Consider the following 15,143-nt stretch of genomic DNA (forward strand, 5'->3'; position numbering starts at 1 on the left):
ACCTTCAAAGTTTAACAAACTTATTTACAAATATCCCAACGACTATATACATGTCACTTAGACCGACTCAAATAAATCAATAGTCTACGACAACGCCTGACGGATAGTGCGAACTTCTTTTTAATCCGATCAACGCACTCTACACGTTCAAAATCTAAAAGATAAAAGTCGTCTAGGCATAACTATTTAGAATACTTAGTAAGCTCATACAAATTCAATAGTTTACTTACTTCACATAATAATTATATGATAATTAAATAGCAAATATAGTTTATGTAACACCCGAATGTCACTAATTAGCCCAAAACTAAGGAAATTAGGACCAAATCGAGAGGGTTAGCGAATCACAGGACCTCACCGGGTAAATTAGAAATTTTAGTAGTCGAAATTCAAATAGTTGTATGTCAACCCTGGTTCTGTTAGGATATAACTAGTTGGTTCCAAAGTAGGAGACATAATAAATAGGAATGAGTGGCGGCAATAGTCTGTAGAGATCGTGCCGAGAAAGTGTATATATATAGGTATGTACAAGAACGAAATTTCTCCTTAATTCTGCTTTCCAAACCCTTTTCTCTAAGCATCGTCTTCTTCTGTTACCTTGAAGAAGAAGAAGAAGATATAGTTGAAGGAAGTCCTATATGTTGTACCCATCGTGTAGATTTGAGTCTAGAAGTAGAAAAATTGAGAATTTGTAAGTTTCCTTAACCTTCTGAACTTGTAGATTGGAAAAAAAAATAGAGTATGAAATCTCAAAAGTTCTGGGTAATTGTGGAATATGGGTTTCAATAGTTAAACACCTTTAGATTAATCAATACATGATTGTTATGCTTAGCTGCTAGGATGAAGGAGGCGCCAGCGTTCGGAGAAGCTAAGCTAAAGAGGCAAAATAACAAGGTGAGTTCTTATTACAACTCATAATAGGACCCACTATTTTGTCTTGGCCTTTGGGCTGAAGGTACTGACATTCCCTATCCCTAGTGCTAACATTATCTGGGCCTCCTTCGGCTTTTTGGACGCTTGCTTGCGGAGCACACGGTCTTTTCTGACCCTGGAACTGACTCTCCCAATGAACCTCGCACTTGCCAGTCACGAGCAGGGGTCCTCTTCGTGGACGTGGCACGTGCCTCGTCCCTACGAAGCTTACGCGAACTCTCCTATTACGACCTCATTCATGCGATGCTTACATGAGCTCCCCTCACGAGCTTCCCGCATGAGCTATCTTTGCGAACATCTTGCATTCCCCCGAGGTCCTCAGTTGACTATGCCTGTAGGCGAATATTCTTTTTCCGAGTCAAGTTCATCCGAATCGGAGGTCCAGATCCTACCAGTCACTTGGGCTATCGATTCCCAAACCCTAACAATATTTATATTTTATAGGTTAAAAAAAGCTTCCAACAGAAGTCAAATCTTGCAATAATTGCTATAAGTATAACATTAAATGGCATTGAAAAGTCATCGTAATTTTAGTCATTTCTTGCAATAATTTGATATTCTTGCTCTTTTATTTTTGTAGTTTGTTTTGATACTTACTGTAAACCCTATTTTTGATGATAATCCCAAACCACTTTTATTAGATAAAATATATTAATCTTTTTACTCTTATTATAATTCTTTTACTTTTTATTTTAATTATTTCTTTCTATACTCTTTATTATAATTTCACGTGCCAATTTATTATTGTGACAGATGGTAGCTTATAAGATGTGCCACATAAGAATTATTTCCTTAATTGTGACTTTAAATTGCTATAATATATATTAGATATGTTAAGTTGTTTATATTTAAAATTTTAATAAATATATATAACAGTAGTAAAAGTAATGTATATGTATTTTACTAAATATTAAAGAAAAATAATATATTTTAAAAACTTTAAAAATAATGGACGAGTTTAAATTAGCTCGAGTTTATTATTTACAAATATGAATAAATTTGAACAATATTTTATATTTATATTTTAAACTAGACAAGACTTGAACATATGTATACGATACATATATTGAAGTTGAACCTAATTTAACTCAATTTATAAACACATGCAATCAATCATGTATGAGTCAAAAAAATTATATATTTTTCTTTGAAATTGAATTTGAGTAATAAAATTTAAATAAAATCATATTCAACACGAAATAGGAATTGGAGATATACGTTTAGAAAAAGGGTTAGGTGCAAGTGCGTAGTTAGGGTAGTAGGGGCTCTGACCCTAAAATAAAAATTTTTCTATTTAAGTTTTTTGAAATTTTTAAAATTTTAAATTAATAAAGATAAAATTACACTTTGCCCCTTAAAAATATAAAAATTTAATTTAATCATTAAAAGTTATAAATATATAAACTATTAAAATAATAAAATTATATTTTACTATCATAAAAATTATAATTTAATTGTAACCTCCCTTAAAAGTATTTTCTAGCATCGCCTCTATCAGGTGATGGTACAAAGTAGCCATAAGACAGACATGCATGGCCATGGGAGTCGAGGAAAAGTACGTATGTCAGCACAAACCCTCAAACCGCAATACCTTAATTGCTGATTCTTATTGTAGTTCACCCTTCACGCATTTCTTACATTGCATGCCTGATTTTATTTTTCTACCCAAATATTGTGAAAGCAAAATAGCATAATAATTTATTTTGATATGATTTTTAAATTTCATCATATATTTTATTAATTCCATAAAGAAAGTGAAAATATAAAGGAGGAGCAAGGGGCACGGAAAAGCAATTACACGTCCCAACTACTTAGGTGTACGCCACCCCTCATAAATTGCCCACCCTTTCTCTCTATATAATCTAATTCATCATCCCCTCCAGCTGAATGATCATTGGATTTCCTTTTATAAGCAATCCTTTCCTTTACACTCTACCCTCACTATCATCCCTCCTTTCTTATTTTTCCCTTTTTGGTTCCTCTCTTTCTGTCCTTACTTTGTGATGGAATTAGGAAGTGCTCTTCAGTTCCTTGATAACAAATCCATTCTAGTCACTGGTGGAACTGGGTTTTTGGCAAAGAGTAACAGCAACTCCTCCTTTTATTCATTTAATTTATTAAAGCCCACACCACACGTACGAATGTTTTAATTTGCTTCCCTTTTGAAATGCAGTATTTGTGGAGAAAATATTAAGAGTTCAACCCAATGTCAAGAAATTATATCTTCTCGTAAGAGCAGCCGACCATAAATCCGCCATCCATCGTTTGCACCATGAGGTTCTCTTCTTTCTATTTATTACTATCATTTATTCAAGCAGCACATATCTGTTCAACAACTGCACCATTTTTGTTGTGATACAGATCGTAGGGAAGGATCTGTTCAGAAATCTGAAAAAGAAATGTGGGACCAATTTCAGCTCTTTTATATCACAAAAAATTACAGTTATACCAGGTGACTTAACCCATCAAGATTTGGGTCTCCATGATTCTGATTTGCTTCAACTCCTTTGCAAGGAACTCGATGTTCTTCTTAACCTTGCCGCAACAACCAACTTTGATGAAAGGTATATAACCTACTTAATTTATTTCTGTTTTTTTTTTTAAAAGCCATAAAAATTATTAGAAACTTATCTTAATGTTTGTTGAATGTAGATATGATGTGGCACTAGGCCTCAACACACTGGGAGCTAAATATGTTGTGGACTTTGCCAAGAAATGTGCCAAACTACAAGTGTTGGTTCACGTATCCACAGGTTGCTATACAAAAAAAAAAATTAAAATATTCCATAAGTCTCTGTTATTTTTATAAATTGAAAATTTAGTCTCTATACTTTTATTTCTTAGAATTTAGTTTTACTTTTCAAAATTCCACAATATATGTTTTTCCATTACATGGCAATCAAGTGTGTGTCTTTTTTATTTTAAAATTTCATACCAACAAATTTAACAAAAAATTAACAATGTTAATAATTGGACTTGAATTTTAAATTCTAAAAATAAAGAGACTAAATTCCTAGAAATAAAAATAAAGAGATTAAATTCTAAATTTATAAAAAGTATAAAGACTTATCACATATTTTAATTAAAAATATATTTCATTCTTAATTATATACTTGATAAGTATATTCAAAACATAAAAGATTATTCGTATTCGTTAAAACAAATGCCTTTCATTCCCATCCTATCGGAAATGAACTCGGTAAAGAACAAAGATTTTTTCGTTGGTTCCTTTTTGCAACACAATATAATATATTTAGAAATAGAAGAAGAGTTGAAAACTCTTCACCCTTTGCTATTTTTTTTATAGCACCACCCTTTGCTATTCTATTCAATCATTTGGTGCCTATATTTTCTTTTAATGTTTAATTTGATATTTAATTTTTTTAAAATTTAATATTTAACTATTTTAAAATTGATATCTGAATTTTTCTTTGATTCTAATTAAGTATTTATATTTTTCAATAAAATACATATGTTAAATATTTATTAAATCACATAATATTATTTAATTTAAATATTAAATTAAATATTAAACTAAATTTAAATACCGTATTAAACATTCATGCAAAATATAAAAAAACGCAGGAAAGCAGTAATTAATGGTTGTGTAATATTTATTTTGGACAGCATATGTGTCAGGGGAAAGGTCTGGGCTTATAGTTGAAAATTCATACAGAATGGGGGAAACACTTAATGGTGTGTCAGGCTTAGATGTTAACATTGAGAAGCAAGTGGTTGAGGATCAACTTCATCTTCTCCGTCTCCAAGGTGCTTCTGATAAGGATATCACCATTGCCATGAAAGATCTGGGCATTCAAAGGTCACTCCATTTCCAATTCTTTAATGTTATTTTTCAGTTAATAAACAAAATATCAATATGTATATGTGTTTGACTTCAATTAAGCCTTAGAAAGTATGGTTAACTTAAATAGGTCATAGTAATGGGTGGAGTTGTCATCGACATGAATAAATAAGAGAGGATAGGATTCACGTGCATGAACTTTGACATGATAGTAACTTGACATCCACCTATCTAATACACTCTATTCATTCAGTAAAGCTTATAAGCTATCATTTATATAACAAATAATAATTGAAAATTTTTGCTATTTTTCATTTTTTAATAATTAAAGATTAATATTTAAAAAAACAAACAAATAACTTTATATTTGATAATTGGTTCAACTATTTATCATCACAAAAATACATCTAAATATACATACAATAAATAAATGAAAATTTTAGATATTATTATATTTTTAAGTTTCTATGGCCTTGTTTGGCAATTAGATAATAGTTGGTTTGATCGACTGATTCTATTAATTAATTTGATTAATTAATTCTATTAACTGTTTATTTAAAAGTGTTTGACAAATTAAAGCATGATACATTTTATTGTTAAATATTTATTAATTTATAATATTTTAGTCTTTATCGGGTGAAATTATTGAAATAAAAACACCATTACCAATAAATTAAAACATCCATTATAGAAATTAATTAGTTAATATTTTTGAAAATTTAAATAAACAAGTTTATTAAGTTCCTTATTTACAAATATTAACCTTGTGGAAATTTATAAATATTAATAGTCTATCAATATAATTGTAAACTATATTCTTAGTGATAATTATATCATGTTCTTAGTATGTAAATTAGTGATAATTATATCATACTCTGGATAAATTTGTCAAGTAGCATATTTCAATTAATATGAAATTGCATAAGAAATCATTTGACATAAGTAAACTGAAAATAAATTAAGAGTACATAAATATTGAAGGATAAATTGAAAATAAATTAAGAGTACATAAATATTGAAAGAATAGATAAATATCTCATTCCACGTATCTCATTAGTTTTGAGAGCATGTGGCAAAGAGAGCAACTTTTGAGAAAGCATGATTAGATATGTCATTCCCAATCAGTTGTCTGCATTTGCTATTTTGAATGTTTTAACTCAACAAACTCTTACAAAGTTTCATTCACTGAACACTACAATTAAATGGTTTGACTACTCAATCCTCTATTTATGCCCAAATCAGCTAAAAAAGACTCAAAACTCTGTTTACCAAACACTCCTATATATTTTTATTTGAAAATTAAAGTTCAAATGATGATATTATTAATGGGTTTCGTTAAGTTTGAACATGTGGCATTTCAATATTGAAAAGCTTAATTTAAAAATTAAAATCCTTAACACATTCAGATTTAATAATGATATTAATTACACTAATTTTACTTTTTGATTCAAACAAGTAGAAAAACTAAAATGTTAAAATTAAAAGTTGAATGACGAAAATTTAAAAGTTGGAAGAGTAGAAAGATGAGGACATTAATAAGGTGGTGAATTATACACCAAACACACACAACCCCTGCCGGCCAAAACTGATGAAATTAAAAGCAAAGAGCAAAAACAACAGCCATTTTTCCCTTCATCTAATCTTCGCATATCTAGACAAAACATTTATTCATGAATAGGACAGAATTTATAGTGGGGTCTCCATAAGTATGCAATTTCTGTTGGCTGTCATGTGTTTCAACTTTTAAATTTGATTCCATATATCTTACTAGATATTTATGATTAGTATCATATATTTATACAATCAGAAAGATAAGTCATGATACTAACAATATTAATATATTTTTCCAAGAAAAGACAATGTGATTCTATCCATAAGCTTGTTTTACGCAAACAATTAAGTTTGGTAGAAATATTTTTGTTTTATAAATAATAATATATCGTAAAATAAAAAGAAAAGGGAAAATGAAACAGGGCAAGGCGGTATGGATGGCCAAACACGTATGTGTTTACCAAGGCAATGGGAGAAATGATGGTGGGGGAATTAAAAGACATTATACCAGCAGTCATCATTCGCCCTACCATCGTAACTAGCACTTACAAAGAACCCTTCCCTGGTTGGGTCGAAGGAATCAGGTATTTCTATTTCATTCTATAATTTTTTTTATTGGGAAATAGATATTTTGGAATTAAGCTAAGCTATAATGAGTAATTCTTGCCTTGGATTTTTTTTTCCTTTTTAACTAGTACTTGTATATGTGTTTATGATAGAACCATTGATAGCCTAGCAGTTGGTTATGCAAAAGGCAAATTGACATTCTTCCTGGGAGATCTGGAGGCAATAGTTGATGTGGTGAGTTTTATTTTTATATTATTATACAAATTTTCCATTTATCAATGAATGCTAATTGGGATGGGTTGTTGATTATATAATAATTGCAGATACCAGCAGACATGGTGGTGAACGCCATAATTGTAGCAATGATAGCTGAGGCAAGACATCAAGAACCCCAAACCATTTACCAAGTAGGTTCCTCAATCAGAAACCCCCTAAGGTATTCTAATCTTCAAGACTATGGCTTCCGCTACTTCACCAAGAATCCATGGATCAACAAAGATGGAAAACCTGTGATTGTTAGCAAGGTTACGGTTATGAACAGCATGGATAGCTTCCAAAGATACATGGCATTTCGTTACTTGCTTCTTTTGAAGGTACCCCTCTATAACCTTTCTTTTCAACCTCCCTTTAATGGGGTTCCTCCTTATTCAACAAAATTATCATTTCATGTGTGTTTGCAGGGATTGGAATTGGCTAATGCAGCCTTCTGTCATTTCTTTCAAGGTGTTTACAGCAATCTGAATAGGAAGATCAACTGGGTCATGAGATTGGTCGACATTTACAGACCTTACTTGTTCTTCAATGCCACGTATGTCCTCTTCTACTTTCTTACTCTCATTCAATCTCTGTTTACAAAAAGGAAAATTAACTTCACAGTTTTGTTGAGTACAGTTTCGATGATTTAAACACCGAGAAGTTGCGAATGACAGCAAGAACGAGCTTGGTGGAGAACGATATGCTCTATTTCGACCCTAAAAGCATTGATTGGGAAGATTACTTCATGAACATTCATATTCCTGGCATCGTAAAATACATTTTCAAGTGATTTAAGGGGCAAAATAAGGGAAATATTTCCTTAATGCTTTTCAAATTCATGGTATAATTAGTGTGGCAGCATGAATATTATGTTTAGCTGTTGACGAAAAGTGTGTTCAGAATATCATCAAACCATATCCATCAGTGTGTTTCTAATATATATTGCCTTCATGAATATATCATATGTGCATGTATGTGTTCCAAGTTTTCGGGATTTGAGATACCCAACTGAAGCAACCATGTTATGGTATTCCGTTCGTTGTTTTTTGAGATTTGTCGGACCAGACAGGTTGTCGGTTTAAACTAATAGAAGAGGTGAAATTGTTGCAAGTGTAAACTTTGACCCAAAATTGGAAGATTATTTGGATTGGCAGGTTCAATGGTACAAGTGCAAAAGAACTGTGGGCTTTGAAACAGGCTTTGCCACTTATAAATTGAATAACAGTAGCAATGTGAATCATGGGGATCTCTCCTTCCTTTTACCTGTCATGGATGTGGTTTTATCATCACACTTTTCATTATTCCTATTCTCACTTGACTTGCAGCAGGGACCATCAACAATTTCACAAGTTTCCATGGTGGAACCAGTTTTACCTTCATCTTCACATCCACCTGGCTTGGTAATGCAGAGCCAACTTCTCAATGACTCCTCGTCGCTCTCACATACAATGGGAACATGCCATGATCCTTTTTCGGATTCCTGAAACACACATTCATTTCTTTATATTCCAATGGAAACTACAGTTTGACAGCAGCTAAATCATGACCTTGACCGATATGAAAATACATCAACAAATAACCCATGAATACCTGAATGACGATAGAGTATGCAGGTGGCATCTGAAGTTTCAGGGCTCCTTTCAGAAATGTATATCGAACCTGCAAATAAAACCAAAATCATTTTGCAAAATGGGATCCGGTTTAATGCTAATCATGAACTGAGTAAGAGCCTTTCCTTGAGAATTCAAACAAATGTCAAAATAGAAAGTCAAGCATTAAAATCCATGTCCAAAATCAGAATTGGACCATTTGCCAACTTATCAGAGAATAGAAGAAAATGTCTTATACAGAGTCATAGACTGGTCCAACCTAAGTGGCATTTCTGATGCAGAAAAATAAAAGAAAAAGGTAAATGTAAATTTTAAAAATATTGCCAAATATGCTTTTTATTACATCAGAACAAGAACAACTAATATGAAAAGTAGAAGAAAGATCATATGTCAAGTAGGTTTGCAGACAGCACAAACCTGGTGCCTTTCTTTCCATTTGAGAAAGAAGCTACTTCCTAGGAGTTCAAAAATGTGATCCCGCATTTCATCATTTGTCACAAGCAGACATCTAAGTTTTACAGTGGCATAAAGCCAATACCTGTAGATAGAAGAATTCTTTTTATTACAATCAAATTAGCATCAATTAGCAATTGAAAACCAGAACAATCCTGCATGAACTCTGTGCCACCAATAGTGCACACCAGCACTGTATCCCCTTCAAATACTAAATTATATAGCGCAAGCATAGGGAGACTTCTCAAGTTATAAAAAAAGTGCCGAGTCAGATTGAACAAAAAATAAGATATTAAATCAGATTTAACATGTGGAATGAACAAATGAATCAAAGTTAGCTTGTCTTTTCAACATCCATACCAATCATCATTGGAGCCATGTGGTGTTGTATAAAGAACACCATTAGCCATCCATTCTTCAACCAACTTTCTATGGGAAGGATTTTCCAAGAGGGCTCGCACACGCTTATTATGCAGGATGACAAGTGGCCATTTATTCCCACTTCTAGTATACATTTCTTTTATGACGGCATTAAGCTGTTCTATTGCAATTTTTACAAAAAAAAAACAATAATAATAAATAAAGAATAACAATTAGTAACAGAAATTGAGTGAGCACAATATGAAAGCAGAGTAGACAAGCCAACAGTTGGATATACAACCTGAAGAACACTGAATCCACCCTCTGCAAAATTTTGTTGGTAGAGCCCAATATTTGCTCCGTCCACTATGGCTTCATAATCCGCATTTTTTTCCAACCAATCCTTTATTAATGATATAAATGAATAAGTAAATCATAAAGGAGAAACTGTAAGAATTAGGTACAGTGGGAATTTGCAATATCAAGATATCATTTTACATGTCAATATTATAATGAAATTGTAACAAACAAATTAATCAAAATATTAAACATTCTGCAACAGGAACAACAAAATTCGGAGTGTCAACCTGCACTAATGGTATAAAGTCTAAACCTAGTTGCCTACAACTCCGTTTTAGAGGTTTATTTCACTTAACATATATATAATCAATCATAAAAATAAAAAATAAAAAACATTGCATAATGAAAAAGGAGCAACTTGCAAATATGTTCCTCACCTGAAACTCCCTAAAGTTAGCCTTAACCTCTCTCTCCAAAGCCAATCCTGCAACTGAAAGAGCAAACTTCTCAGTCTCCACATCATCAATATCAACACAATCCAACTGCTCCCCGCAGCAGCAACATCGACCATTCGGCTCGACATTCCCTTTCTTCACCACCCATTTCCCTTCCCCAATCCACCCTAACCCATGCCACCCCCCACCATTCCTCAAAATCGCTTCTTTCACTGAACCCACATCAGAACCAATCTCGCTTGCTTTACAGCGAAACCAGTCCTCCAAAACCTTGCATGTTTCCTCACTGACCCACCTCACGCTCCTCCTCAACTTATGCAAGTAATTATAAACTCTCTCCCCTCTCCCCGTATCCGCACTTAGTTTCAATAAAGCGGCAATTTGAGGTTCCTCCAAGCTCAACCCCATCTTATCTATATCCTCCTCAACTTCATAAGCCTTCTCTGCTTCCAACTTCTGGCAAAAACAAAACAATGCAGGCTCGTAAGTACGAAGCCGTGGCGAAACCTGATAATCACCCAACTTCTTAACCATTTCAAAAGCGTAATCACCATCACCTTTGGCCGCGGATAAACGGGCAATGGAGGTAATAGAAGCTTCATTAGGGTGGATATTTAAGGCCATCATGTGGTCAAAAACTCGAAACCCGTATCGTAAAGCAAGATCTTTGGAGTCAGGGTCGGTGGCAAAAGTGGAGCAAAGGTAAAGCAGGGTGTTGAAATGGGACTGGTTGAGGCGAGTATTGCTGGAAAGAGCAGAGTCGTAAAGGGAAATAGCGCCTTTGAGGTCTTTGGATTTGGAGCAAGAATTGAGTTCATAAAGAAAATTGGCTTCAGGGTTTTTGTGGGTTTTCTTTTTCTTGGTTGAAGGAATGGGGTTTTGGTGATGGCTTGGGGTAGCCATGGATACTACTTTCCCCGGATATAAAACCCTAAAGATTTGCCTCAATATCAGAACCGCAAAAACCCTGCCTTTTCCTTTGATTGCTGGGATTCTGGGGAAGTTGCCGTTACATATCATTTATAAGCTAGAGCTGGGCTGACTCTGTAATTTTACTTTGGGCTTTAAGCTCTGCTTTATCAATTAAGCTTTCAACACATAAAATGAAAAAAGCATATTATTAGTAGTATTATTATTATTAAAATAGATTATTATTATTAAAATAGAAAGTAACATTTCTCAATGAACAAGAAATTTTAAAATAATCATTTCAAATTGGTATTACCAATCATATACATATGTATGCCATACTGATTCTAAGTAAAGTAATGGTCCAAAAATCAAGATTCAATTTTCTTTACTAAAACAGAGATATTTATGGTGGATAATAATATTTTATTATTTTAAAAATTTAGTAAATTATAATTTTTTATGAATAATTGAGTTGTAAAGAGATAATTTTTGTGTGTAAAGTTATCTTATAAAGTCATAATTTTATATTACATTGTTTTGTAAAGTGATACAACCTTATAAAATGGTATCTTATTAAAAGGTATAATCTATAATATATATACAAGTATGAGTTTAAAGATTCCATCTACAGTGTTTTTGTTGTGTGTCCACAGTCATGGGCAATTTATCTGCAAACCATTGATGGTTAAAACCATAACCCTATGTGTAAGTGGTCGGAGTTAAGAGGAACTCATATTGTTGTATGTAGTGGTGGGATAGGACTTTTTTTGTTAAACCAAAACTGTATTGCATTTATAAAGCATGCACATACAATTTTGAGATTTCTAATATGTTATATATGTATTGTTGAATGATTTGAGATATCAATATTCTGAAATTGCTATCGTGAGTTATTCTATGTGTCGTGTTTCTGTATGCTTAATCGTTTGCACCAATTTTCTTGTGATGAAACTCACACTGAGCTTCATAGCTTACCCCCTTTTTATTTCTTTTTCTACAAATAACACATCAGGTTAGGACGTGGACATGATATACGGAAGGCTAGGAAACATTTTGTTTATATGAAAGTGTTATTATTAGGCTTATTTTTATAATTCATGTTATTTTGGAACTTAATTATTTATATTATAGCATGGGATTCAGATTTAGGGTTATTTCGCATGCATGATTTTTTTAATTTGAATTTAGGATAATGAACTTGGAATTAGATTTGATTATACACTAAATAATTTCGTTTTAGTTTAATTAAAACTAAATTAATATCTGTGAAAAAAATTGAATATCACTATCCGTTGCTAAGTTATAACTGAATTTTGGGTAATAAATAAACTAGGAATTAGCTAAAGTTTCAAAGGAAATCACCATTATAGAAAAGTGTATAATTAAATCAGTTTTTATTAACTCATGAGTTTTTCTAAAAATTTAACTAAATTTTATTTCAAATTAAACAAATGTTTTAATACAACTATTTTATAAACTTCGATAGTTTACTGGACCATTCCTGTAACAATCCGTTTTTAGTGAAATCGGATAGTTTACTGGACCATTCCTTTAACAATCCGTTTTTAGTGAACTAGGAACAATGGTTTCGGGATCACAAATATAACGAGTAAATTATTATTTTTTATTATTTTAATGTCTATGGGACTTTAGTAAGGTTGTATTAAAATTTCATTAAGAAATTTTGACATTTGCATGATTAATTAAGTGAAAAGGAATAAATCGTAAAAAAAGTACAAAAGTAGAGTTCTATTGGTTAAAGGTGTCAAATATCTATGAAACTTTAAAGTGAGGGGACTTCGATGGTAATTAGACCATTTCTATAGTTAGTGGATATTCATGGCGAGGTTTTATTGAAATTTTGAATGCTTTTAAAGGTTAAAAAGGTAAATGTGTAATTAAGGTTAAAATAAATAAAACTAAAATGACTCCATCTTTTTCCACTGAATTTCAAAATCAAAATATTCATTTTTAGGGTTTATTGATTCGACTACAATAATTACTTGCATGTAAGTGTTTTCAACCCTGTCTTTAATGATTTCTATGTTTTTAAAGTTATTTTAGCTTAATCTAGCTAGCCTGGGGATCAATTTTTAAAATTGTTAAAGATTGAGGGTTACGCCATGAATGATTTTGTATGATTCTTGATGTTTAATGATAGATTATGAGTCTTTTTTGATAAATAAACAAGTTTTGAAAAGTGATTTTTTATGAAAATTGCATTTAGGGACTTGTTTGTAAAAATAGTAAAATTTCATGTTAAATTTATGAAATGATGATTGGTATGGGTTGGTTTAAGTCCCTAGAGAAATTTTTTAGCTTGAAAAGCGGATTAAAATGCTTAAATTTCAATTTATTAGCTTAAAGACTAAATTGTGAAAAGTTAAAAGGTTAATGGTAAAATAGTAATTTTGCTTAAATATGAAATATTGACTAAATTGAATACTATGCATATTAAATGGATTGAATTTGTCTATTTAGATCAAGATAGACCACGTACGAATTTAGATCGGGGAAAAGCTAAAGCCTCAGCTTAGTTCAACTTCGTTTCTACGCCTTAGTCGTTGAGGTAAGTTCGTATGTATGGATTACTATATTTAAGTTATGTAACACCCCTAACCCATATCCGTCGCTGGAATAAGGTTACGGAGCATTACCGAAGTTTAAAAAACAAATAAAATTAATTCATGTTATTTACTATTCATATCTGAAACCAATCATATTCAATCATACTGTCTCTTAAATGAACCCTCGAGGTCCAATTTATGCATTTGAAGCAAGTCGGGACTAAATCGGGAACTAAAGGAATTTTTTGTGAAATTTCAAAATTTTTCTTAGGTATAGGGGATACATGCCCATGTGGCTAGGCCGTGTGGCTCACACAGCCAAGTGACACACTCGTGTCCTAGGCCATGTGGGCATTCAATATGAGGCACACGGCCATATCCCAACCCATGTCCATACCCGTGTAACTCTATGACTTGAGTTACACGGCTAACCACACACCAGTGTGCTAGGCCGTGTGAACAAATTTAATTTTCAATAATTAAGTGCAGGGGTCACACGACCAAGTCTCACACCCATGTGCTAAGCCGTGTGACATACACTGCTGATACACACGCCCATGTCTCCGCCTGTGTGAGTAACTTGAAGCATTTTGTTTCTCTGATTTTAAAATGCAGGGGACACACGGCCAAACCACACACTCATGCGCATGGCCATGTGTCACACACGGTTGAGACACACGCTCGTGTCTCTGCCTGTGTAGACAAAATAAGGTCATTTCCAAGCCTTATTTCTCACCCAACCTAGCATCAACCTATCCAACCAATTTTTGTACTATTACAAGTCACAATAAAACCTTTAATTCAAGCCAATTTCAAGTTCAATACATGTCATAACATCCCATTTATCCAAATATTTCATCTTACCTAAATGACCATATAAACATATAAGTACATTTTACCCATTCATGCAACTATTAATATATTTATGTAACTTCCACCATTCAACCATTTCAATACATACATCAAGCATAATAAGGCCTTATATAACTACATCAAAATATGCTTAACACTAGCCATTTCAATAGCTAGTTACAACCAAAACATTATCATGCCAATGTAATAGCCCAAATTTAACCGGGCCTTAAGACCAAATGAAAATAGATAAATAAATAATTATTTATTAAACAGTCCAAGTCTAGGTTACAAAGCCCAAACACTACCGGCCCAAAACTTAAAACCAAAAAGCACTACCCGTATGACCCAAATTACACCCTCAAACCCGACCTAACCCACAATAGCCAACCCAACTCAAACATTACCCAGTAAGCCCCTTTACACCCTTGACCCGTATACAGCAGCAGCCCAAAAGGCCCAAATGACTTAAGAGGAATAAGAAACCCTAGGGTTTCCTGAACATTATCGCGCCGCAATTGCTTCT

The 15,143-nt window shown here is 32.5% G+C and overlaps 2 protein-coding genes across 2 annotated transcripts; one reads left to right on the forward strand and one right to left on the reverse strand.

The window, feature by feature from the left end:
- The first annotated feature begins 2,790 nt into the window (after window positions 1-2,790).
- On the forward strand, window positions 2,791-8,370 carry LOC108453150 (fatty acyl-CoA reductase 3-like). Its single transcript, XM_017751095.2, has 10 exons — window positions 2,791-3,015; window positions 3,107-3,210; window positions 3,295-3,497; window positions 3,586-3,686; window positions 4,561-4,753; window positions 6,709-6,870; window positions 7,006-7,087; window positions 7,177-7,446; window positions 7,534-7,661; window positions 7,745-8,370. Exons 1-10 carry the CDS (start codon window positions 2,937-2,939, stop codon window positions 7,896-7,898), a joined length of 1,476 nt encoding a protein of 491 aa, XP_017606584.1. The 5' UTR covers window positions 2,791-2,936; the 3' UTR covers window positions 7,899-8,370.
- Window positions 8,227-11,358, reverse strand: LOC108453135 (proteinaceous RNase P 2). Its single transcript, XM_017751075.2, has 6 exons — window positions 10,269-11,358; window positions 9,833-9,934; window positions 9,532-9,707; window positions 9,136-9,256; window positions 8,699-8,767; window positions 8,227-8,588 (listed from the first exon to the last, which is right to left on the reverse strand). The coding sequence occupies exons 1-6, from the start codon at window positions 11,304-11,306 to the stop codon at window positions 8,346-8,348; spliced, it is 1,749 nt and encodes a 582-aa protein (XP_017606564.2). The 5' UTR covers window positions 11,307-11,358; the 3' UTR covers window positions 8,227-8,345.
- Window positions 11,359-15,143: the final 3,785 nt, after the last annotated feature.

Source organism: Gossypium arboreum, chromosome 7, assembly GCF_025698485.1.
Source record: "Gossypium arboreum isolate Shixiya-1 chromosome 7, ASM2569848v2, whole genome shotgun sequence".
Taxonomy (NCBI): domain Eukaryota; kingdom Viridiplantae; phylum Streptophyta; class Magnoliopsida; order Malvales; family Malvaceae; genus Gossypium; species Gossypium arboreum.